Source organism: Centruroides sculpturatus, unplaced genomic scaffold, assembly GCF_000671375.1.
Source record: "Centruroides sculpturatus isolate CEXI.00-Female unplaced genomic scaffold, Cexi_2.0 scaffold1532, whole genome shotgun sequence".
NCBI lineage: Eukaryota > Metazoa > Arthropoda > Arachnida > Scorpiones > Buthidae > Centruroides > Centruroides sculpturatus.
The window spans coordinates 64,143-89,150 of NW_019385728.1; the positions used below are offsets into that span (position 1 = coordinate 64,143).

Sequence of the window (25,008 nt, forward strand, 5' to 3'; positions counted from 1 at the left end):
AAATTAAAATTATGAAAATACAGTAAAGCATCGATTATCCGAATACCGATCAACCAAAACATCGATGAACTGAAAGGGTTCCAGTTGGCAAATTCAAATTTCCAGTAGAGCTGTGGCGTTGCAGTACTCTTCCCCTCCCTGCCAAACTGAACTGTAGGCCTAGTTTACATTATGTAAGGTATGTATTTGTAAGACATGTGATACAAATTATATACAGTACAGTTGTGTTTAATATATTTTTTGTAAATGATCAGTTATCCGAACAACACCAGTCCCGAATTGTTTCGGATAAGCGATGCTCTCCTGTATTTTATAATATATGGATTTATACATTTTAGTGTAAATTTAACTTTACATGTTACACTTTGAATTCAATTGAAACAATTTCTTCTACTTACAAAAGAATGTAAAATGTAAGAATTTTTGAATGTTTTAATATATTTTTAATGGAAATTAAGTGCAAGTGCTTACTACTACTACTACTGTATGTAAATGTTTACAATTGTTCTAAATCTGATTTCAATTAAGTGTTAATTACATGCAAGTATATACTAATTAAATATAGTTGTCATGATTATCAGAAATAACAATGTAACAATAGACAGAAGTCAGCAATGCTTCATGTGCAATTTCAGTTAACTGCAGCAAAGCACTGTATTACACCATGTTACAGGCTTTAGATTGGGGTTGCAATCACTAAGGTGACGATTCTGTAGCTTCTGACCGAATAAGCATCAAAATATTCTCCATTTCACAATTTTCAACAGAAGTTTATCTCAGATAATAAAATCCTAAACACAAAGGAACACAAATGCTACCATAGAAAATCCTCATTACGTTTTCATACGGATGCAGCCACAAATTGCTTTCATAACCGACACACGGCCGCAGAAGAACGTTTTCCGAGAACTGTTCTTTCAGATTGTACGGAAACAAATAATAAATAAATAAATCCTCAAGGATAATTTAGATTTATATATTACCATATGCCTCTTCGGCATCCACTCAAAACAATTCTTCCTAATGTTCTGACACTACTTGAATGAAAAAATTATTTTCTTAATCACTTTTCACTTATAGATCTTGCTTATAATAATTGCTTGTTCTTTATAAGTTGTACATGAGCGCGTCGACTTCAATTCACTATTCTTTTATCACCAAGCAGAACTCACATTGGCAACTACTTGAGTGTAAACATATTCATATTATAACAGCATTAATGTAGTTATTCTTGTTTGCTTATATTGTTAACTCATGTAATTCATTCTTAAATACTAGAATCGAGCATTTAATTTCTACAAATAATTTCTTAATATTAACAGTAAAGGTCAGTTCGTACTTTGTAGGATTAAAACGAGAAGTGTTTTTCCATTCTCATAAGCGTTCATACATCAAAACAATGGTTAAGATGTATTTTAAAGTGTTTAGAAAGAAGAATGTGTGCTTTGAATGAATACCGGAAGAAAAATTCAGAAAGTTAAGATTGTTCTGAAGTACATTTTCAATATTTTATTCAAGCTTCAAGTTAATATTTGGTATTTGGGTAATTTTTTATCCATAATACAAGTATTGTGTATAAAGATATTAATTAACGACACAGTTGTGGGTTAGGAAATATTACCTTCTAACATACTTGTACATCAGGAGAGGCAGGTGTTATGCAACGTCTCTTATTAAATTTAATAAGAAATGGTACCTAATGCCTGCATCTGGTGACAAATTATTTAAAAACTAATTAAAAATAAATGAGGAGAAGTAACACAATTTAATCCTGTAATCATTTGGCATATTATTAATATGTTGGGCTTTGAGATGTTTGTATAAGTTCTGGATTAACGATACTTTAAAATCTTAATGCAACAGAGAGAACAAGAGGTAACATTTATCTTAAGTTATTTTTATTATAAAGTTTCAATAATAAACATATAAAAAAAGAAAAACTTTTCTATAAGAAGTCAAGAAAATATGATTTGTTTCATTAACAATACTTTTGTTATTTCTCGAAGTGGAAGGTTGCATTTAACTGAGCAATTTCAGATCGTGTTAAAGAGTTTGGACGGAATGTTCATAAAGAAGTGCACTGCTTAAGGCATAAATATGACATCTATCGATTTACAGTTAGAAATAAAAATATTGTATAAAAAAAAAACACATATAAACAAAATATCCCTAAAATATCTACACCACAATATAAAATAACTTTCTCTATTAAAAAATAACAACATACGTACGACACGTTTTTACCGATCAAAAGTTCCAAAACAAAAGATTTGTTTTGAGGAAAAGTGACTGTGTTATTATAGAGATTCTTTAAATGGAATGTCCATTTCTAGTCCGTCTCTTCTAAGTTTAGAGGGAATCATTACCCGAATGAATTGTTCGATGACATGTTTTGTTTCATGATCACAGCATGACTTTGAAAAAGTATTTTTCGATACTAAATCTGCGTCTATTATGCATTCTTCGCATAAACCTAAACAAAAAATATTAATTATTTTCAATAAATCTAAAATAAATATTTATTTATTAAAAATTAACTTTTTAGAAGTATTGAAATAAAGAGATATGCATGTTTATTGTAAATCTTTTTGTATTGTATGCATAGAGCAGTGATTCTCAACCATTGTGCCGCGAGATTTTTGAAGTGTGCTGCCACTGCAAATGTCCATACACAAGCCATGTCAGACAAGTAGTTTAATCATTTCTACCTTCCTAGGGCGCGTTTAGAAATTGTAACTAGTGTTACCAGTAACTGCCAGTAGTTACTAAGAAGTTTAGAAAATGTGATCTAAATAAACAACTGCATTTAAAAATCACTGTTATGACATCACCAGTTGTCCTGCGGTACTTACCTAAGTAACCACGTGTGCCGCCAAATTTTTAAATTATTAAAAGTGTACAGTGACGAAAAAAAGGTTGAGAATCACTGGTATAGAGTATCAAAAATCATGCAAATAAACCAAAATTAGAAGTTCGCAAATAGTTTGTGAATTATTTGAGGGTTGCTCACAAGCATAATGTCTTCACTAAAATCTCTGCATGCTTGAAAATGGCTAGGAATTCTGCTGATTGATATGAGTTTCAGAAGAAACTCTGATGTACCATCTTGAAAGTGAACTTGCTACCAGTTTGAGAGCTGTTCTCGAGTTTTTTGCAGACACATATCTATGCAGGTTCGTAAAACTGTTTGTGCACCATATTAGAATGGCTCTGTATATGGCTTTGCTGTGTCTAAGTTCTGCTCTCATTTGATCACTCAATAAGATAAAAATGTATTATTTTAAGTCATTTTAACGTATTATTTTTAAATGTATTATGTATTTTTATACATATTTCAATATTTCAACACTTATGATATTTTCTAATAAATTCTAACTTACCAAAACTATGAGTTAATTATAAAATATTTGGTCAAAACGATTGTAAACAAGATAAAAAATTCTAAATTTGGCCTTTCTGCTCCTGCTCTTCTGCCTAAATAAGACTGTGCTATTCCATCAGCTAAAGATAGGAAAAAATATTAATTAAATTATTAAAAAGTATTCATATTTGGATTATTTATCAAATATTTCTACTCACCAACATAAAATTCCCATGGCGGTGAAGACATTTTCCCATCGCCACCCAAACTAAATGCCAAAACTCTCAATTTATAAGTTTTTCCGGAAACGAGATTTGGAACAACGGTTTCTAAATCTTCCCCATCTAAATATCTCACAACTTCTTTGGCGGTCGTTAGATCTCTATCGGCCTCCCAGTAACGAACCTATAAAAAATGAGAAAATAAAAAGTTGATAGAAGACCTCTAACTACTTAATGCAGTAATTAAATTGTAAAAAAATTTGCTTTATATGTATTTATTTTTTGTAGAGAACACATATACAACATTAAATGTTGTATTTGAAGTCTTCAAAGTATGCAGTTATCTAGCTTACATATACAGGGTCTTCCAAAACAAATGCTACTATTTTGAATTATTTCAATTATTATCCAAGAATGTCATTACACAATGTACATTAAAATGTCAGAAAACTGTCCAAGTTTCACATTTGCCTGTCACAATTCATCAGTGTATATACCAGGGGTGGCCAACCTGCGGCTCGCGAGCCACATGCGGCTCTTTGAAGGATTATTTGTGACTCTCTATAAATGTACTGTACCCGAGTTCCCTTTTCATTTTTGTGTTATTATATTTAAAAAAATTATTATCGTCCGTATGTGTTTCAAATGTCTTTTAAATTACTAACAACAAATATGAAAGACTAAGTGCAACGTTGTAACAAATTTCATTTCTATTCAAGTTAAGAATGATATGACTCATCGAAAACTGCGCGAACGAACATAAACAGTGGCGTAATCGTCCGTTATCGACCGACTCCAGACCGATTTTGAATTTGTAAACTGTCATTGCAATGAACAGTTGACATTGTGCTCTGGAGGAAACAAGTTGTATCACTCTTGCTACGGATATATATTGTAATTGGAATTTTTTGCATATCTTTAATTGCGGCTCGCGAAAAATTTCAATTTTGAAAAATGGCTCGGACTATCAAGGAGCTTGGCCACCCCTGGTATATACTGTACCTTGCATAGTAAAGTATGCATCAATACTCAAATTCTTCCTATGCTCACTGTGGAATATCCATCATCTCTCCTCCCACGGTAGCCACAATTCTATGGCTTCTGCAGATTACTTATGTTGTATGACAACGAGCATTTCTGACTTTGCAAACTGCCTTCTCTGTTGCAAAGGCATTTTGCATGTTTTCATTTCTTCCTAGAGGTAGTAGACAATGAGACATTTGAATGCAGATGGGAGGATAAATCTTGGAAGATCAACTGGTATGTCACCTACTTCTTAAATAATAATTAACATAATTACAGTAATTTAATGTGGTAGCATTCTTTATGGATGGAAAACCCTGTATATATACACATGTCGGAGTAAAAATAAACTATAAATTTTTAGCATAACTTTGTATACAACAGACGCATACATTTGTTATCTTCAAATTAGGCTCCTTCTATAATGAAATACTTGTCAGCATCTACACTTCCACTCTGCTGCTTGTCTGCTTATTGGATTCTGCAATTATTCAATCTCTCTTTCAAATTAGTAAGCACAGAAAAGCCCTCATCACATTATGAGCCTTATATTGTTTACCAGAAATATGTGAGAACCTCATTCTCTATCAGAACAATGTTATATATACAATGTATATATAATACTGTTCTGATGTATAATGTTTAAGTTTATAAAAAAGAAATTGTATAAGTAGGCTGCATGGGAGCCACAGTAAAGTTCACGAAATGCAGTTTGATGCTACCTGAATTTTGGGTTTGTTTATTAGACAGATATAGAAGTAATGCTCAATACATAAATTCTAATGTATAAACATTAGTATTTAATATTGGGTGTTAATATCTTATCTAAATAAAAATAAGTATATACTCCAATTTTTATCAAATTGCAACAGAATGGACTGAAAAAGTTAATAATGTCAAGTTGTTTTTAAATGCAATGAATTAAAATACAATTTCAATTCATTTCTAAAATTTTTCTGGACATTTCAACCCAATCTTCATTAAACTTTTTGTAAAGATGTGTACAAAACACTCGGATGAAGCACATTTTAAACGATTAAACATTTACTACCTATGTTCTTAATTACTTTGGTTCTTACCTTATATCCCATAATCGGTTCTTCTTCCGTAGAGGTGAGAATACCTCTCCACTTAACAGCTACCACGGTAGGAGAAACTGCTTTGACTTCAACATTTGTAGGAGGTCTTAAAGGCGCTGAAATTATTGAAGATCTTAAACATGCCATTAATACAAAACTATTATTAAATAAATATTTGCAAAGTTTACCAGCTTTGTACGTTCGAGCCAAAAACTTTTCGCTTTCTATTCCGCTACCTGCATCATTATAAGCCATGACGGCCACCCAGTACTCTGTATTCGGCTGTAATCCTACGATGAGACCCCAAGGAGTCATGCCACGGTTCAATAATATTAAAGAATCTGTTTCGGGATTATCATCCTTCTTCCAGTATTTAATCTAAAATTTAATTATTTTTGTTAATTAAGTTAGACTTAAAAAAAAATGCTAATAAATTAATAGGTTTTTTTACTCTGTGTCCCGAAAGTTTTCCTCTTATTTTTTCTCTAGTTAAATCGAGTGGTTCCCAAGAAACATTAAGTGCAGTAGAGTTAAATGGCAATGCTTTGACTTGAGATGGCTGAACTTGAGGCACTGTAAAAAATGTTTTGATTAAATAATAATTTCTCTAAAGGAAAATATTTGATAAATTTTAATTCTCACTTTTCTCGGCAGAAAATATGACAACTTCATCACTAATTGGTCCCGGTCCGACATCATTAATGGCTTGTACTCTTACTGTATATTCCAAATAATAATTTTCTTCCCCGACATTCACAGTATACATTCCAATATTTCCATATTGTTTTAAGTCTTTCTTGTAGTACTCAACATTTTCTTCTAATTTTTTATAATATATTTTATACCAAATATTTGGAGCATTCCAGTCTTTAGGTGGAATAGGCTAAAAAATTTTTAAATTACATAAATTTATAATCATTTGGGAACATGTAAAAATCTGATAATTCATTACTTACATCCCAAGTAATTGTAAGACTTCCGACTTTTCCTCCTCCTCCTCCGACATTAAGAGGTGCGACGTAAGGTATGTCGTTAGCGGTGTTATATGCCGGACTTTCTTTGCTCGGAGATCCCTGCCCAAATTCATTCATGGCTGACACACGGAAATGATATGTACTCCACGGTGACAGAACACCAATGAGTTGCAGCTTTCGTCTACCGTTTTCTCTGTTTACTAGCGTTCTGTCTATCGACACGTCTGAAAATAAAGCCAATAATTTGTTTAAAAACTCATAATTACAATATAATAAATGAATATTTATGGCAAATAATATTAAAGCAAAATGCTCACTCGTCAAAACGACCCAAGTTTTATTGTGTTCAGTATAACCTTCGACAATGTATCTATAAATGCGACGTCCGTTATCAGCACCATCGCTCCAGTGAACGACTCCGGATGTATTATTCAATTCTTCAGCTAATACTGCACCAGGTGCACCAGGTGGACCTACAAATACCATTATATAGTGACTGCCATTACGAAACCGCTAAACTTCAATGGTCTACTCACCGATAACAATTAACTCCGTCGAGGTGTTTATACGACCGACCGAAGTTTTAACGATGCAAGTGTAAGCACCGGCCTCTGCAAAACTGATGTTATGGATGTTCAAATAACCTAAATTTTCACCCTAAAATCAAATTAGCAGAAACTACGATTTAATATCAGTTTATATTGAAAAAAGTATGATGAATTTTCTATGATAGCTTATTAAAAAAATAAAATTTTTTACACACCACGGAATACTGTTGCTGTTTCAAAAAGTCAATTCTTAAACCATTTTGGAGCCAAACGTAAGCAACATCTAATAACAGATTCGTACGAGCTTCGCATTTAAGAGTCAAATCACTGTTTACGACTGCCGCCAACTTGGAAGTGGGGGATTCTCGTAATGATGGAAAAGCTGCATATAATAATAAGCATAAAATCCAATTAAATAAAACTACAAAATATCAACCATGAAGCCAGATAACCTGCCGAATTATCGAGCTATGATTATGCTAAGTTAATAATTAGATACAAATTAATTTGTATAAAGGTAGGCAGTTAAGCTGCCATTTTGTGATAATTTTAATAATTACAATAAACTTAACTTAATAAATGAACAACCTAATCATAACCCGATAATTCGGCAGATTATTTGTCTTTAATCAAACATCGGTTTATTGAACTGTTGTTTATATATAAAATACTATAAAGCTTAAACAAAAGTATACCAAAAAATTAACATTTTATAATACTTTTTGTATTCTTGTAGCAGACCTATCAATACAAGTAAAAGGTAAACTCGGTTATAACAAGCATTAGGGGACCAGGAAGATTTCCTTGTTACATCTGTGAAGAGCAGTGATGTAACTAGGGAGAGAATGGGTGGCCACTTCTGGCACAAACACGTAGGGAGCGCCCAAGTTTTGGCAAAATTTGTAGTAACACCACCAATAACTAATGAAATCTATCTTTTAATTTTTAATTTTAAATAAGTTGATTCAAAAAAATGTGTAATTACATTATACTGTATTTTTATTAATAGTATGTACAAAGCTAAAAATTTACAATTGCTTCGAAGATTTCACTTTCATATTTCTCAAATTCCCTCTTAAAGTACTCAATACATTGAAAGTCTTGGTATTTACTTCATTTCCTTCAAAAAACCTGAATAATGTAGCCATTGCCACAATTGTCAGTGTTGTTTTGGTTCTATCTTGTTTATCATATCATTCATCATCACTGTTGTCTTTATTCGGCACAGCTTCCATGACATAACTCTCAGTAGGAATATTACTTGTTAACAAATTGTCATAGACTTGTAAAAGTTCATCAATGCCATTATTAAAATCATTAATGTTATTGTATTGCAATCATTTGGATAAAGGTATGTCACTTTCTTCGTTTTCATCATCATCAGTCATTGAAATTTCAACTATTATCAACTATTATCAACTAATAATCAAAACTTTTTTTTTCTTTTTGAATAGTTCCTTATTCCAATCACTTAAGTACTGCCAAAAAATATCTGAAGTCATCTAGGCTTTTTTGCTCACAATATAATCTACAGGAAGATTCTTTACATCCTTTAAACATCTTTTATTTTATTGGTTCTTGTCATATTTGCACAAACAAGCACGGTCAAGTGATTCTTTGATTTTTTTCCACCATCTTTTCCCCCTTTTAATTTAAACATGTAGTTGATCATCAGATTACAAAAAAAATCCCATTTCATCGATATTGTGGATATCTTCATCGTTAAAATCTTTCCTCATTTCTGCCCAAACATGGTCAATCCATTCGTTTGCAATTACTGGATAGGTAATGGAGAATCTGCACTAACTTTTGAAAGAATGATGATGTTATGTCGGTTTTTGAATGGATCCATTGTTGCATACAAAATCATTGCATGTAAATTGTCTAGCAAGTTTTCCTGCTTGAGCCTTCAAGATTGGTCATCTATTGAAAATCCAGCACTTCTTTGTGTACTAAACAGCGAAATAGTGCATTGTCGATGTTTGCATGCTCACACTTTTTAAATTTTTTGTTTTGGTTATATTTTTCTCTAGCACCAATAGGTAGACATCTTTCTTTTTCCATAATGTCAATATAGTAGAACCCCTCTAGTCCGCCCTTGGTTAGTCCGTCACTCTGGTTAATCTGAGTGTGGTCGGAGTCGAGAAACTTGTCCCGACTCGTTGGTGACTCAGTGTCTGTGGCATTTTTCTGTGTTCGTTACAGTAAATGTTTTACATTGTGTGTACATGTACAGTTTTGTGTGTGTTTTCAACATGTCAGGAGTGAAATGTAAACACGTTACTCTTTCATTAAAGGAAAAATTAGCAATGCTACAAAGACTGGACAAAGGAAAGATTGTTTATTTTACTTTTTTTTGATAATCCGACCTTTTTTGCGTTCCGACCATACCTCCAGTTCCAAAGGTGACGGATTAGAGGGGTTCTACTGTACTGTCGAAGAAAACTTTCCATACACTTTGACATTTTTAGTACCATGTTCTAACTCATAAATAATTTTTATTTTTTCAAATGCAGAAAGATATTTTCTTTTATTTATGGACATCTTTCTCATACAAGGGTTCATTTCTAACTAGAGTATATGATAATTTTACAATCGTGGTGATGATTAGGTAAATTGGCAGAATAGTGTCAGAAGGTAGTCAAGAAAGAGGGAGATGGTCTCCAAGAAAAGAGTTAAGTAATAATTAGGCCTGTAATTCATGCAGGTTGTAAAACTAATTATCCAGTGGTCTTAAAACTAACTAAACCTTTCAGTTTTATCTCTTCTAAGAATTTGGTGCTGCATTTCCTACTACTAGGCAATCCTACAAACTATGCAAAGTTTGTAGGAAAGTTTGCATAGTTACTAAAAATTTGCTCATTGTATCCATGAAGTATGCTCATTATAACCATGAGAAAACATATGGAAACATGCGTAAATTAAAATTGTTATGGTATTTTGCACTTTATAACCAAGAACTTGTTACATTCGTGTTTGTTATAACTGAGTTTGACTTAGTTTGAAGCATATTGAAGCATGACTCACAAATTGAACCGTGATCAAATTGCATAATTTGGTCTAAAGAAAGACAATTAGGTCATCATCTTTGCTAGGATTTATGATTAGAAATTAATTTTATAGTTAATTAATTTAATATTTTGGAAGGAGAGCTCAGCCTGAAATGGGACTACTAGTATTACTGTGCAGATGCAGCTAATGTAACTAGTAATTCAGATATAAATCACATTCTGAGCCAATCTTTTCTTCCATAATATTAATTAATTTATTCATTAAATGCCTACATTTAGGCCAAATTATATTATTTGATCATTTAATAATTCATTTATTTGTGGCCTGAATATAATCCAGCTTGTAATTTAATTAAATTTATTTGTAAAAATGTAAAATACGAGAAAAACGAACAAAGAATGAGATAAAAAAATTGATGGTGTTCAATTTTATCTACTTTTTATAATATTATATCATTTAAATTACTTGCTTAATAATTATATCAATACTTACAAAGAACTATTAAGTTTCCACTGCTTCGTGCATTTCCATGTGAATTCTTTGCAATACAAGTGTACATTCCTTCATCTAAAAGACTCACAGAGCCAATATAAAGATAACCATTATCTAGAATTTGGTATCTTCCGCTAGTTAATATTTGATTGTCGCGCCTCCATTCAAAGGTGGGAAAAGGTGCAGCTTCAGGACGACATGGAATCGTAAAATTCCCACCCTCGGCTGCATACATTTCAGTTTCTAGTGGATATTTTTCGAATGACGGAGCAAGCGCTAGGAAAAAAATACATCCATTAATATCTAAGCACAACAAAGATAAAATAAATAAATAAAATAACTATGTGAAACTTACATAAAATTTTTAATTGTCCTGAAGAATAGGCAGAACCCAGTTGATTCGTTGCTTTGCACTGATACATGCCTTGATCTCTTTCATATACTTGATCAATTCTTAAAATATTTTCATAAATCCTGTAACGATTCACGTCTCCCGGTTTTAAAGTTCTTATATTCAATTCTTCTCCATTTTTGTACCAGGAATATTTTACGTCTGGAATGCCAAATGCCTCGCAGGTCCAAGTTAACGACGAGCTTGCATCCATTATTTTATCATCCAAGTACACAGTAAATGAAGGATAAGCTACAAAAAAATGAAACATAACAATATATATTACATATATTAGAATAATTAATATTTTATAATAAAAATTATATTACCTTGTATCCTTAATGGCGTCGATTTTCTGATGGATTCTACATAGTTGTAAGCCGTACAGATATAATCGCCCATATCTTCGACTTTTATTGCCGGAATTTTGAGAACACGATTGTAATTCTCCAGCCGGGCACCTTCTGGCAATCGATTCGTAGACCCTGTTCTGGTCCAATTATAAGAAGGTACTGGACTATAAATGTGAAATTTTTATATTAGTAGGAACAAACTATTAAATTCATCATAAATACACAAAAAAATACTAGACTGTCAATATTCTAATGTAGAAGCAGACTTAAGACAATGTGTTATATACTTATAGTACAACATATTTTTGTCTGTACTAAAATTACATCTGTTATACTAATTTAAATGCAATTGTGGCACTCTAAGTTAAATCCATAACAACACTCAGCCAGCTAACGGCACTCCCATGTTAGCTAGCTGAGTGCCATTGTGGAGTTGTACTTAGGCCATCGGCATAGGAGTCATCCCCACCATGATTAACTGAGTAAGGTTATATCTAAATTTAAATACATCTGGAAGCAAAGGCTTGCTCGGGATCCAGGTGGTGCAACTGGCAAGCACACCGCACGGCAAGCAAAGGTTGCAGGTTTAAGCCCCAGCCCACGTCAATTCTTTTCTTCCAGACAATTCCAAATTATTTAATAAATTATTAATTTAGTTAAGAGATGGCACCTAATGTCTACCTCTAGTAGCAAATTACTTAATATTAATCATTAAATTAATGGAGATATAGTCCAATTATTTAAGGAGCTCATTTGGTTATGTTTATATATACATATCAGGCTTCGCAATGTTTGATATACTAAAATAATGAATAAAATACAAACAATTTCTGATACGATTACTAAAATTTATGCGATAGCTTTTTCTTGGAAGCCACACTCAATAATACGTATTCTCAAGAGTGGCTTCCAAGAAACCTGCATAAACATACAAGGAAAAAATTCAGAAACAAGTTGCTTAACTTTCCTGGAAACTTTTGGTGGCACCACTTGTTATAATATTTTATTTTTAAAAACTTTTCATATTTTTAACTATTATAAAATGGCAAAAAGCTTCATTTTCAGGGTAGGAATGGGTTTTATAAAAAAAAAAAACTGTAAATGCTAATAACCAGTGAAATTGTCATTAAGTCTGACCCTAGTGGAGATATGACCCCATTATCTCCCCATCCCCTCGACCTTTAACCACCAAAATTTAATAGTATCAATCCCCTAACAAACAAATCTCCCTGCAAAATTTCAGAATTTTTCAACAAAAAGCTTGAGTTATTAAGCTTCAAAGAGGGTGAACAAAATTGTGTCCCCCAAATACACTAACATCTATACATAGAAAAAACTCCCCGAATTTGTTGCATTTCTCAAAATTTCAAGGTCCCGAGTCCAAAAATGTAAAAATCTAGGATGTCATTTTTTGACCGATCACCTCTGTTATATATAACATGACAGGAAAAGTAAAAAGGGAGCGAGTGATAGAACAGAAATAAATTTTTTATGTTTTTACCCTAAACAAGTTGTATCGCAATTCATATTACCAACTGTTTGACTACATTAGCATATAATATTTTGTAGGTTTGCACATTATTAAGGCACACACATTATACAAAAGTTTTGTCTTACATTAGTACATATTGAAAATCACGATATTAATTTTATTAGATGATTTTACTTAGTTTTTTTTTGACTTTACAAATCAACATTGTCATCTAAACAAGAAAACTAGCAGCAAAGAAGAAAAAGAATACAGAAAATAATGTTTCTTGAGGACAAAATTGAAGCACTTATATCATTTGCAAGGAGGAAATCAGCAGCTACGGTTGCTCGTGCTTTCACCATAAATGAATCTAACGTAAGACACATTGAAAAAATAAACACAAATTAAAAACAAGTAGCAAATGTTTTGTATAGAAACGTGTTTTTACTATCTACTAATATGTTTTCAATCGCCTAATCTTATTTTTACATATTTCTCCTTTCTATATTTGTGGCATTTTGCAGGACATAACCCTCACAAACATGAGCTTCTACTGTATTTAAATGTAATGATCTTTCCAAATTTAAATGCCTTTACTGGTTTTGTACATTCTACATATAATAAAATATTACGATAATTTTAACTTACTATCCATATGCCACACATTCCAGCCTGACATCATCTCCGACCAGGGGAGTGTCTGGAAAAGCCTTCGGAAAAGTATTGGGAAATTGCAGTTTCTGTCCGCTAGCTGTAATAAATATTGTATATAATCATATCTTTTCTATATATAACTATAATTATAGTCTCCCAATTAACCAGCACTATATATATTAACATTTCCTGTGGTCTTCCAAAAAGAATTCTCCCATTTTAAATTACTGTAATTGTGTTAATTATTATCTGAGAACATCATAAAGTACATTAAAACATTGAAAAACCACTCAAATTTTCACATTTGACTGCTACACTTTCTCAAAGCATGCACCTCACATTGCAGGGCACACATCTTCCTACTAATAACTATCATCACTTCTTCCAAGGCAGCCAAAATTCTAGAAATCCTGAAGATTACTCCCAATCCATGACAACAAATGTTTCCAAGTTTGTGCATTACCGAATGCAAAACACCTTCTCTATTGCCGAGTCAATACGAAATTATAGTGATTTTAAATGGTAGAATTCTTTTTGGAAATTCCTATACCAAAATGCTATTTCAAACCATGTTTTCATTCAATATGGCTTCTGGAACATGATTAAGTGTTGTTACTAAAACTCCAAACTATTCAACATCTGTTATTTCTCCTTTTTGTAAGTCAATACATTGTCACTATGTTGACATACTTACAATAGCTACAAAAAGGATGAATATGTCAAATAATCTGGTGTTTTAGCAACAACACTTGTGTTCAGAAAGCAAATATACAAGGTCTGTTCAAAAAGTATCGGACCTTTGGTCGGCAAAAATAAATTTATTGATTTTGAGGTACAAAACCCTAATCCCCTTCAAAGTAGTCTCCTTGGTAGTGTATACACTTCTCCCAGCGTTCCTGCCATTGCTGGAAACACTGCTGGAACGATGCGCATCTTTTGGAATGGCCATCAGCCGGTCTGTCGCATTCCGCGCGATGTCTTCTCTCAACTAAAATCGGGTTCCTTTTAGAGGCATTTTCAGCTTGAGAAATAGCCAAAGGTCACACGGAGCCATGTGGGGAGAGTATGGAGCGTGACGAACCACAGGAGTATTGTGTTTGGCGACGAAAGCCCGAATCAGATGCGCAGAATGGGCGGATGCGTTATCACGATGGAGCTGCCAAGTTTTGATCGACCACAGATCCGGTCGTTTGCGTCGAACTGTATCGGAAAGACGACGAAGGACCTCCTGGTAGTACTCCTTTGCGATGGTTTGGCCTTGTGGTGCGTACTCACGACACACCACCCCACGAGAGTCGAAAAAACTGTCAACATGACCTTTGATATTGCTGCGGACCTGCCGCGCTTTTTTTGGCCTCGAGGATCGTCCCCGAAAGCCTGCTGAATCTTGCGAATGGTTTACACTCGGGTATCGCCAAGGTTTTTGGCAAAATTTGATGTAATATCGCTGCTCACGTTGTTCAGTCATTTTTCAGCTTAGTGGAATCCGACGAGAGCGCACTACATGACCTCACTCATAGGCCGATTGCCAACGACTGACGCTTCCTGCAGGCGGGAAAAAATTCACGGCTGTGCATGACTGTCCCCTCCACAACTCCACCGAAGGAGGCCTCTTGCGCATCATTGGTTTACGCGGTAAAAAAAAAGGTCCGATACTTTTTGAACAGACCTTGTATATATATAAATTTAATGAAATATACAGAACTTACATGCGGGGCCAACTATCAGTTGGAAAAATGGTCCTGTACGCCCAGCTGGAGCTATTACACTCTGAACGGCACAAGAATAATTGGCCTGATCTGTTTTCTCCAGTGAAGAAAAGTATAAATTTCCGTCAAATGATGCAAAAACTCTCTGATCTTCTTCCACAAAATTCGGAAACTTATTTCTATTCCAATAATAATTTACACCTATAATTAAAAAAGTTTTGATAAGTTATTGTAAAAGTTTAATCAAATTTGTTACTCTGTTCGGTTCTTATTTGGTAAATTCTATATCAAATGGATGCTTTTTATCAGTGAATTAACTTTGACAAAATTTTGGCTTAAATGGAAAGTGTATAGTTAGTTATACTATCAAAATTAACATAAATTCATAAACATATATGTCAACTCCCATAAAACATAACTGAGAGTTGAAGAAGTGATTAATTCTGCAACTCTCAATTGCAGTTGCATTTTAGGCATATCAAAATTTAATTAAATTAATTAAAATTGCAAATCACTGAAGCTTTTACAGATGTCAATAGATCACATTCTTTAATTTTCATTTGGTAAATTTTGCCAATATTACTTATAGAGCTCCATAAAACAGACACAAGCCATGTTTTAATTTCTTTTTTGATCATGTTTGGTTTTTTTTTTTGTGTTCGCCAAAAAGAAGGCTTTGGATATTTCTTGTAAGCAAGAACCAGTTTGCATTCTTGCTTGTTTGTAGAAGAATATTATGAGATGTATTGATAAGTAACTCACAATGTACAGTAATACACCAAACTTATGCGATAGGTGGGACAGAGCGATAACCGCGTAAGTCGGGGTATAATTTCTCAATTTGTATAAAATCCAAGTCGGTTGTATGTAAGTTAATAAATGTTCTCGTTAATCTTATCTCGTCTTTTGATTTGTTCATTGTTACAAGAAATCACCACATAGAGTCTCTCGAGTCTCCGTAGATATAACAAATATAGAAATAAATAACACAAAATAAATTTTAGCTATGTGTCGATTCCGCATGACACGTCTGAACATGTAAGTTGAACAATAGTGTGGGGGGAATGAGTAATCGAGAGTTGCGTGGCGCTCACACAAAAGACGAATCGACGAGATTTGAAAATCGCATAACTCCAGGTTCGTGTAAGTCGAGGTATTACTGTATTCAATAAGTAATGTCAACATTTCTACTGATACAGAAAACAACTTTTCTTATCCTAACTTACATTTGTAAAAGAATTCTTAATACATTTAAAAATGCCTTTGAATCCTTTTCTAGACTGGGGCTTTAACAATTTACAACACAGTCTAGAATATTGTTATAAAATAACTAATCGTTTGCACGTGCATTTTGATTTCTCCCCTAATTTTTTCCTATTTCAACTTATTTAACTTCCAGATTCTGTATGTCCACAAAGGTTAATTCTATCAAAAAACTGACTTCATTAAGAAAAATCAATACGAGTGTAAGAAGAATAAATAAAAATTATTTAACTAATAATTAAAGAAATGAAAGAAAGTTAAAAATTTGTAAAAAAATTATAAGAAACAACACTTTAAAACACACTAAAAACAGCTTCAACCTTTCCTTGTAGGCTAATCTTCAACGCACAGACATTTTGAAACACAGAGTAGCCTACAAATAAAAGTTATAGCTGTTAGTCTTCAGTGTTCTGGATTTTAATGATGAAATCTTTTGTATTAAAATTTTAAGTAATTATGCATTTTTGATTTTGTAATGTATTAAAAAACGTTGTATAAGAGTATAAAATGAACTAAGATTACAATAAAAATGAATCAAATCTACTTTATCTTAAAAAAATTGTTATGTAAATTGCACGATTATATTAGGACAGTTCAATTATTGATTTAGAGAGCAAAATTTTCTGTTCAAAATATTAATGATTTATGGTAATAAACTTCCCGACACCCAATACATTGATACTCAACTGAACGATTGCTATTTGGTTGAGTAAAATCGTAATTATGAATTTGTATAAGAGATGGCGCCTAACGTCTACCTCTAATACCAAATTACTTAATATATAATCATTAATAATAGCAATTTTATAGCCCAATCAATTATAGCAATCATTTGGTTGAGTATTAATCAATTATTACATAAAATACGAAGCAGATTCTAAAATTGTAAAATGGATTCTTGACTAATGACGCAAATTGAATAAAATTTTAAAATTTTTCATACTTGTGTTCAAAACAGTGCTTTTAAATTGTTTCCTTTTATTGTTCCTATATAGTACATTCTATTATTAATTGTGTACTATGTAAGAACAATAAAAGAAACACCATTAAATATGTAGTTTATGACACACCTTTTAAAATACAGAGTACTTTTAATGGTATTCTATAAACTGCATATAAACCTTTTAATGTTGTTTGGTTTAATTTGAGGAAATTGTTACTCAAATATTTTATGACATTTACAACCTCGTAATGCACGTAGCAATAGCAAAATGCCTCTTCGGAAGAAAATGACAGTCGGTAACTCAAACTGGCTAAAGTTTTGATTACGATCGATTTAATTCATAACGTGTTATTGACCGATCTGATTCGCATTACACAATTTGATTATTTCGAATACAACACAGAAATGGCCTCTTGCAACAGTTAAATGCAGATACCCAATAATATTATCTACAAATGTAACACAATTCTTACAATTTTATAAGAATTATGTTAAATATTTTCAAAAAACATTAAGGATACTCACGTGGATAGACTTGAGGCGGATCGCAGGATATCGATTTTCCCCAGTTTTCTTTTCCATATTCCGCCGATCTCTTCCTGTTAAATTCCGGAATGGCTGAAATTAAATTTTTTTCGTCAAATAAACGAAACAATCATAGGAATTATCGTTGATAATTTAATTTGGAATGTAAAATAATAAATTTACTTTTATCAAAATTAAAGTGATTTTACTCAAAACTAGTTGAAGTATGCGGCGCAGCTCAGGAAAATTATACATTAAGTTAATGGTCTCATATAAAAATATCCATTAGTGGCAAGGTAAGATATGCTAGAAGTGGCAGAGTTGCAACAAATAGCCTCTCTTCAAGGTTCAAAATAAAATTTCCCAGGTCAATGAAATTTGCAACAAAAATTTTAAATCGACCTTCCCATTCTAACTCTGGTACTTTCCAATATTTTTCCAGGAAATTCTATGGCAAATGCAACAATTCATCATTCTCATAGAAATTTATTGTGTAACTCGGTCAACTAATTCTAGAGAAGATGCAACTGTTCTAAATTTTCTGTTCCATCCCTTTTGATTTTTTTTACAATAAATGTAAGACTTTTGTACAAAACTAAAGAGTAAATTTTCGAAATTCATTCCAAAAGCATAAAAATTTATAACAATTAAAACTCCAATATAGTATAATACACCAAAGACAATTTTACATCACAAAATTCTAGACCTGCCGACACTGGAAAAACGGCAATAATCATTTTGTTACATTTTATTAAACTGTTTTACCAGAAATAGTGTGGAAAATGAGACTTAATTATTACTAAGTTCCAGTTCTTCACGTAAATAAAACAGCCATAAATTCAATACTATGTATGTTTTGCTCAAACAACTGGCCAACCAATCAAATTTCATTTTACTATTATCCACTTTTGAATTTCACAGTTTGTTTCACACCCACCAGATTGCAAAGCTTCTCATTCGCATAAATGACCCAAAAAGAACCAAATGTGAATCATTTACTGTTGCAAATAATATAATTTCATCAAAGTTTATAAAATCAAATTATTTTGGAAACAAAAAGTAGCCTACAACTTTCCAAAAATATCCAAAACAAACAAAGTTTTGTAAAAACTGGTTCGGCTGTTCTCACACGATACCGAAAACAATTACGGGGACCTAAAAATGAAACTCTAAATTATCTTAATGCAAAATTATCCAGCAAATTCTGTACCAAAATAAAATACGGGTTGACCATCAATTTTCTGCCACACTTCGAGACGAAGTCTCATTTTGACTTTGCGGGCCGATCGAGATCACGGATCAATAACTTAATGATAAATCCCTGACCACTAACAATATGTTGCCTGTGCATCTAAAACACTAAAGACTGGTAGAAGTTTAAATTAAGTATATATTAAATGTATACCAGTGTCTAATTTGATCTTACGCATATCTTTTTTAGAAGTCACAGATAGGATTAAAAGTAAATAAATTGAGGTAAAAATCATAGAATGTAACAATCAAATTCTCCAATAAAATATAAAATTTTTCAATCAACTGATTAACACAGTTAATTTATATCAAGCAAATTCAAAATAGACCTACATTATATCTAAATATCTATCAAACTGTTAAATTCTTTCTAAATGTCTCATTATAACCCAAAGAATCTGGCAGTTTGGTAGATTATTAACAACACTCGCTGCCAATCAACACGATTTTGTGTCGTGTGACCATCATTATGATATGCTGACAGCACGATTTTTTATTGGTCGGATGCCAGAAGTTTCTAGTAAATTGTCCACATGTTATTTTTTGGATTTCACTTATTACTACCCAGAAGCATAAGAAACACTTTAAAGATTAGCCTATATTTAATTGCTCAGTTTCTTAATTAAATGTATATAATTATAGTAATTTTTATTATTTACATCCTTGTGTAGGTGGTGACAACTCAATTTCATGTCATCGTAAATAATTCCATATTGTAGTCTATTTTTTTTAATCAAATATGGCAACTCAAAGTTTCTTATGTGACAACCTAATTGCAAATTCTTAGAGAAGTCTCCAGGACAGGCCTCAGTGGCCCTACACCATGTCTTCTCATTCCCCCAGATCATGCCTCTAAACTTTTGTTTTTCTTTTATAGGGCTATATAAAGGACGGGAAATATGAAAAAAATTACTAACATTGAAGAATTGTTAACACACTGGATACTAGAGGCAGTGATTTCAGTCTCCACAGATCATGTCATTTGTTGCCTTTACGTAGACCAAGGGCCACCTAAAAGCAATGAATGACTGATGATCTGGCACCCCTCTGTGCAAAGAACGGCAAGAGCAATCTACAACCTGTGGCTATTAGCTAAATAATCTATCTTTAAATCTGATCAAAATTTTCCTGTTTCTACATATTAGTCTAAGAAGTTTTAACAAATATTAACTTACTTCCAAAATCCAAAGACACAATTTGACTAATTATGGTACCAAATTTATTCGTGGCAGAGCAATAATATTTTCCTTTGTCGGTAGACTGATCCGGATCGAGAATCATCAGAATTCCATCGGTCTGTGTATATCGATAATCAGAGAGGGGGTCAATTTTTTTACTGACCATTTCATCGTGATGATATTCTACCTATATAGAGTTTAAAATTTATATATTAAACAAAGATTACTTAAATATGACATTTAAATCTTGTTTCAAAGGCATATAACACACCCCGAAACTATTACAAATTATTATATCAAAGCATGTCATTACTGTTTTACATTTCTGTGTACTGTATATATTGTCTACTTGGGCCTTGTTTACTAATAGAACTTATTATAGTGGTGAAGAAGGCCCAAGTAGACAATACATACACAAAAATGATTCATTTTTATATTTTCAATATGATTGAATAATTGGAACAACTTATAACTGAATTATTTTGGAAATATTCAACAAACTTAAACTATTAATTTGTACATCAAAACAAATTTAATTTAGAAATTTAAAGTATCAAAACCCTCCTTTCTACTCACTTTCATTATTATTATTATTTTTTTAATATAAATCAGTGACGAATACAAGAGGAGGGTAGGGCTCCATTTCCTCCCCATCAACACAAAAACTAATTAAAATTTATTTATTCAAGCTTAGTAATGCCATTATAAAAACATTTATGATGCCAGATATGATTTCATGGACATCCGCAATATTAATAGTCACACAAGCATTTAAAACACTCTTATTAATTATTTAAATACTCTATTTTTTATTTTCAAGTCAGATTCTCTTTTGTGCACTTCTGAATCTGCCACTGGTATGTTTTTTATTTACTAAATTTACAGACACTTCTGTAGCGCTAATTCGTATGTAATTACCTTACAATACGGTATCAGGCTACAGACAAAATAATTCAAAAACAATTTTAATTCCGTATGTTACATAGTAACCAACCATCACAACAACACTACTGGTGTGATAATTCAATAAAATAACTATGTAATTACCGAAAAAACCAGCAAAAATTTACTTCAAAACAAACATTTTCTAATGTCTTCAACGGTCATCATCAGGTTCGATTCCAAGAGTTCGAAAATTGAATCTTGAAGTTATGCGCATGCCCGATGTAGAGCTGTAACAAAATTAGTCCCGTAACTGGTTTCCTGTTTCAAAAAATTCCGATGTTTATATAAAATATGTAGACACATGAAGTATATCTATTATATGTCAAAATACACCCTTCGTGCTGTCGCCAACGAGTCTGTTTGCTTGAAATTGATGGCTGTTCCTGTTCATTTCGAAGTAAATTTTTGCTGGTTTTTTCGGTAATTACGTAGTTATTTTATTGTATGTTACATAGGTTACGATGCTACACTACCGGGTGAACATAGAATCAATACACATGTGCAATTGGAGAAGTTTGAACCCAAAAGTGAGGTCATAGTGTCAAGTTACCAGGTCCATTAAGTCCAGAGTTCCTCCTGGTAGCAACTTTTGGATTTATGACTAAACCTGTCACCACAACTTCTATCCAAAATTAAATACAAAACACAATAACGAGTTTCGAGTCAAAAATAATTTTGGAATAAGCTTGATTGAATAAATAATTTTCCTAATATAGTATACATGAACCTATTCCAATGGGAAAATATTAAAATACTTTACAAATATAATTTATTACATTTACAGTGTTATTAAGATAATTATATTATAGAAGAAATACAAAAATTAAACTTACCTGATACCAAATGTAAGTAGGCGGTGGATAACCCTTGGCGACGCACCTCAATGTGGCCACGTTATCTCTATCACTTTGAGCAAATATTACAGATTTGGGTTCTTCGATAAAATACGGACCCCTTGGCACTTTCTCTTCGTCGGTGACTAATACACCGTAACCTATAATGTTTAATTGATCAATTAATCAGCAAACAAAGACATGTTTAATCGGCTTTGCCATTCACATTTACTCTCTTTTATAAGCGAGCTCAACTCACAACAGAGTCAACTGGTATGGGTGAGGGATAGGGAACAAAAGCCTAATCCTTACTACCCTTATAATATTCGTTATTCAAAAATTTTACAAGCTATGCCATAAGGCAAATGGTAGCTAATCCCCCATTTTGAAAAACCCATCAAATAAAAAAACTAAAATAAATACAGCTAAACAATAGCATTATATATTATTTTTTATAATTTAACTTATATATTTTTTATAGTTCAGGTGCTAAATTTTTGACTTTAACAACAGATTTTTGGTAATTATAATACATTAATTTTTAATTTAGAATTTCTTCTCTTATTAATTTTAGTAATTAATAAAGTTCAATATTAACCGATGAATTCGTCAGTACAGCAACCAATGTACAGTACATTGCACTCGTCTGGCCATAAATAAAGCAAACTCCGATGAAGCAATACAGCCAACTCCACAGTTACATTATTAATACTATTTTTACTACTTGTCTATATTAACCCAAAGTTATTTTGTTAAAATAAGCCTCCAAATGTCATTATAGCACTGTTTGCTTTTGCCATCTTGTTAGGCTGCTGGACGTTCCCTAAAAGCTTATTAAACTATTCACCAGTACATTGGTTGTGGCCAAGACTGATGCATACTAGAATGTATCCAACGTTAAAACTTTTACAGACGAAAATGTGGTCAAAGTAGCACAATCTTTTTTTGTAAGAGAGATAAGTGGAGACTGCACTGTGCTTTATCAGCATATTTAGTGAAAGGTAAATTACAGAACTCATTTAATTAATAAAACAATACATTTTCAACAGATCTGTAATAACATTTTCTGTTTGTAGTGGCTGCCAATCCCCAAACAATCAAATCTTCATAAACTATTGACTAGAAGTTTGCAAAGAACAATGATTGTACAACTGTCTTCTTGTAAGTACAATAAATTAATATTTAGAAATTCACAAAACACTTACTGATATCTCTCTCCATAAGAATTATATTATCAAGGTCTTCTAAAGGAATTTCACAAATATAAGGTAATTCTTCTTGTGGAAGGACTCTGCTCAATCCCCATTTGTTTGCAGAAGTAGAATAACTGAAACGTAATTCTTATATTATACTAAATGCAAACTAAATAGTTTTTATAACTTAAATAAATATTAATTAAATCTTTCCATTAAGCAACATTTAAGTTATATTAATTAGGAACAATATGATTATTTTAACTTTAAATGTATTTTGTCTCTAATTTCACATAAATTGCAGTCTGATTATTTAATGATATAATGATATTTGGAGTTTTAAAACTACAAAAACATGTAGTAATATACAAAATAAAACAAATGAAAATTTATGTATATAACTGTTTAAATTCTTTTCTGTAATTAATAATTATGCTAATTAAGAATAAAATAATTCTTATTAATATGAATTCAACACCAACTTTCTGGTGTTCTTGTTTGTAACAAAACGGTGGTCTTGTTGTTACAATGTAATATTATTTTGTAGAATTAATTTTTAGTTTTGTTTATAATTAGCATAGAAACATACATATTTTCACATAAACAAATTTACAACACATCTTACTTACTTATAAACCACGCGTCTTCCATAACCCAATTCATTTAAAGGATTCAAAAGTAAATCGATGTTGCTAAATTTAGTATTATCACCTTCCCAAATCCAAGAATTGTCGTCATCGCTAATGCCACTCGTGTACCATCTGAAAGAATTTTTTAAAACAATTTTAATTGTATTATCATCAAATAAATTTAGTTATAAACAATTAGATAAAAATAACCTGTAGTGCTGGGGATCATGTTCCTTTAGCCAGCTCGAAATGAATTCGTGCTCCATGAAAGAATTCACAGACACCAGGTCGGAATTGTAAGTTCGGCACTTGGATCGAGCGGACTCGAAAGCATTCAGGGGCGAACGTATGAATTTGTAACAAGACTCTCTGTGCGAAACCCATTCTTTCGGACAATCTTTACAAAAAGCTGAAATATATATTTACGTTACTTTTAAATTTAATTCACAATGGAAGTTTTAATAATGTCTAGAATCTTACCTAATGAAGAAAAGTATAAATAACAGAGTGAAAAAATTAAGAATCCATTAATAGGCATCTGTAAAAAAAAATTAAATTATTACATAATTAAATTAAAAATATTTAACTAAATCATCATAAAATTTTCTTCTTTTATATGATAGTTTTGGCATTATTCGTGTGATTTGGGCTTTGAAAGAGGGTAGCAAGTAAACCAAAAGAAAAGGAAACTGTAGGATTTCCCTTTAAGAATTTAAGGAAATCCTGTAGGCAAATCTTGCATGGTAGTCTGCTACAGAACAATCTAGTAGAAACTGCAACAATGAGCCTAATGAACTACTGCAAAACACCCTAGACTTGTTAAGGAAACATAAAACAATGAAGCAAGACTTAAATTTAAAAACAGAATTGAATATTCTATATTCTGTAGATTGGTTAGGAAGTAAGAAAACATAGGGTACACAGTATTAAGCAGATCAAAGAGACAATAGAAAATATAAA

The 25,008-nt window shown here is 31.9% G+C and overlaps 1 protein-coding gene across 1 annotated transcript; it reads right to left on the minus strand.

Annotated features, from left to right (window-relative positions):
• Positions 1 to 484: 484 nt before the first annotated feature.
• On the minus strand, positions 485 to 24,606 carry LOC111641586 (contactin-like). The gene is made up of 23 exons (XM_023387765.1): positions 24,529 to 24,606; positions 24,259 to 24,457; positions 24,049 to 24,180; positions 23,432 to 23,553; positions 22,227 to 22,387; positions 20,446 to 20,635; positions 18,020 to 18,112; positions 15,289 to 15,489; positions 13,574 to 13,676; positions 11,431 to 11,618; positions 11,066 to 11,353; positions 10,711 to 10,986; positions 7,422 to 7,588; positions 7,195 to 7,315; positions 6,976 to 7,131; positions 6,641 to 6,882; positions 6,327 to 6,567; positions 6,136 to 6,257; positions 5,873 to 6,062; positions 5,685 to 5,800; positions 3,580 to 3,766; positions 3,381 to 3,501; positions 485 to 2,473 (listed from the first exon to the last, which is right to left on the minus strand). The coding sequence occupies exons 1-22, from the start codon at positions 24,584 to 24,586 to the stop codon at positions 3,386 to 3,388; spliced, it is 3,669 nt and encodes a 1,222-aa protein (XP_023243533.1). The 5' UTR covers positions 24,587 to 24,606; the 3' UTR covers positions 485 to 2,473; positions 3,381 to 3,385.
• Positions 24,607 to 25,008: the final 402 nt, after the last annotated feature.

Coding starts and splice junctions, on each gene's coding strand:
- LOC111641586 (XM_023387765.1), bottom strand. CDS start 24,586: ATGCCTATTAATGGATTCTTAATTTTTTCACTCTGTTATTTATACTTT. Junction 18,113..20,445: donor TGTGTCTTTGGATTTTGGAA/GTAAGTTAATAT, acceptor ATTTAATTTCAG/CCATTCCGGAATTTAACAGG. Junction 5,801..5,872: donor GGCTCGAACGTACAAAGCTG/GTAAACTTTGCA, acceptor CAATAATTTCAG/CGCCTTTAAGACCTCCTACA.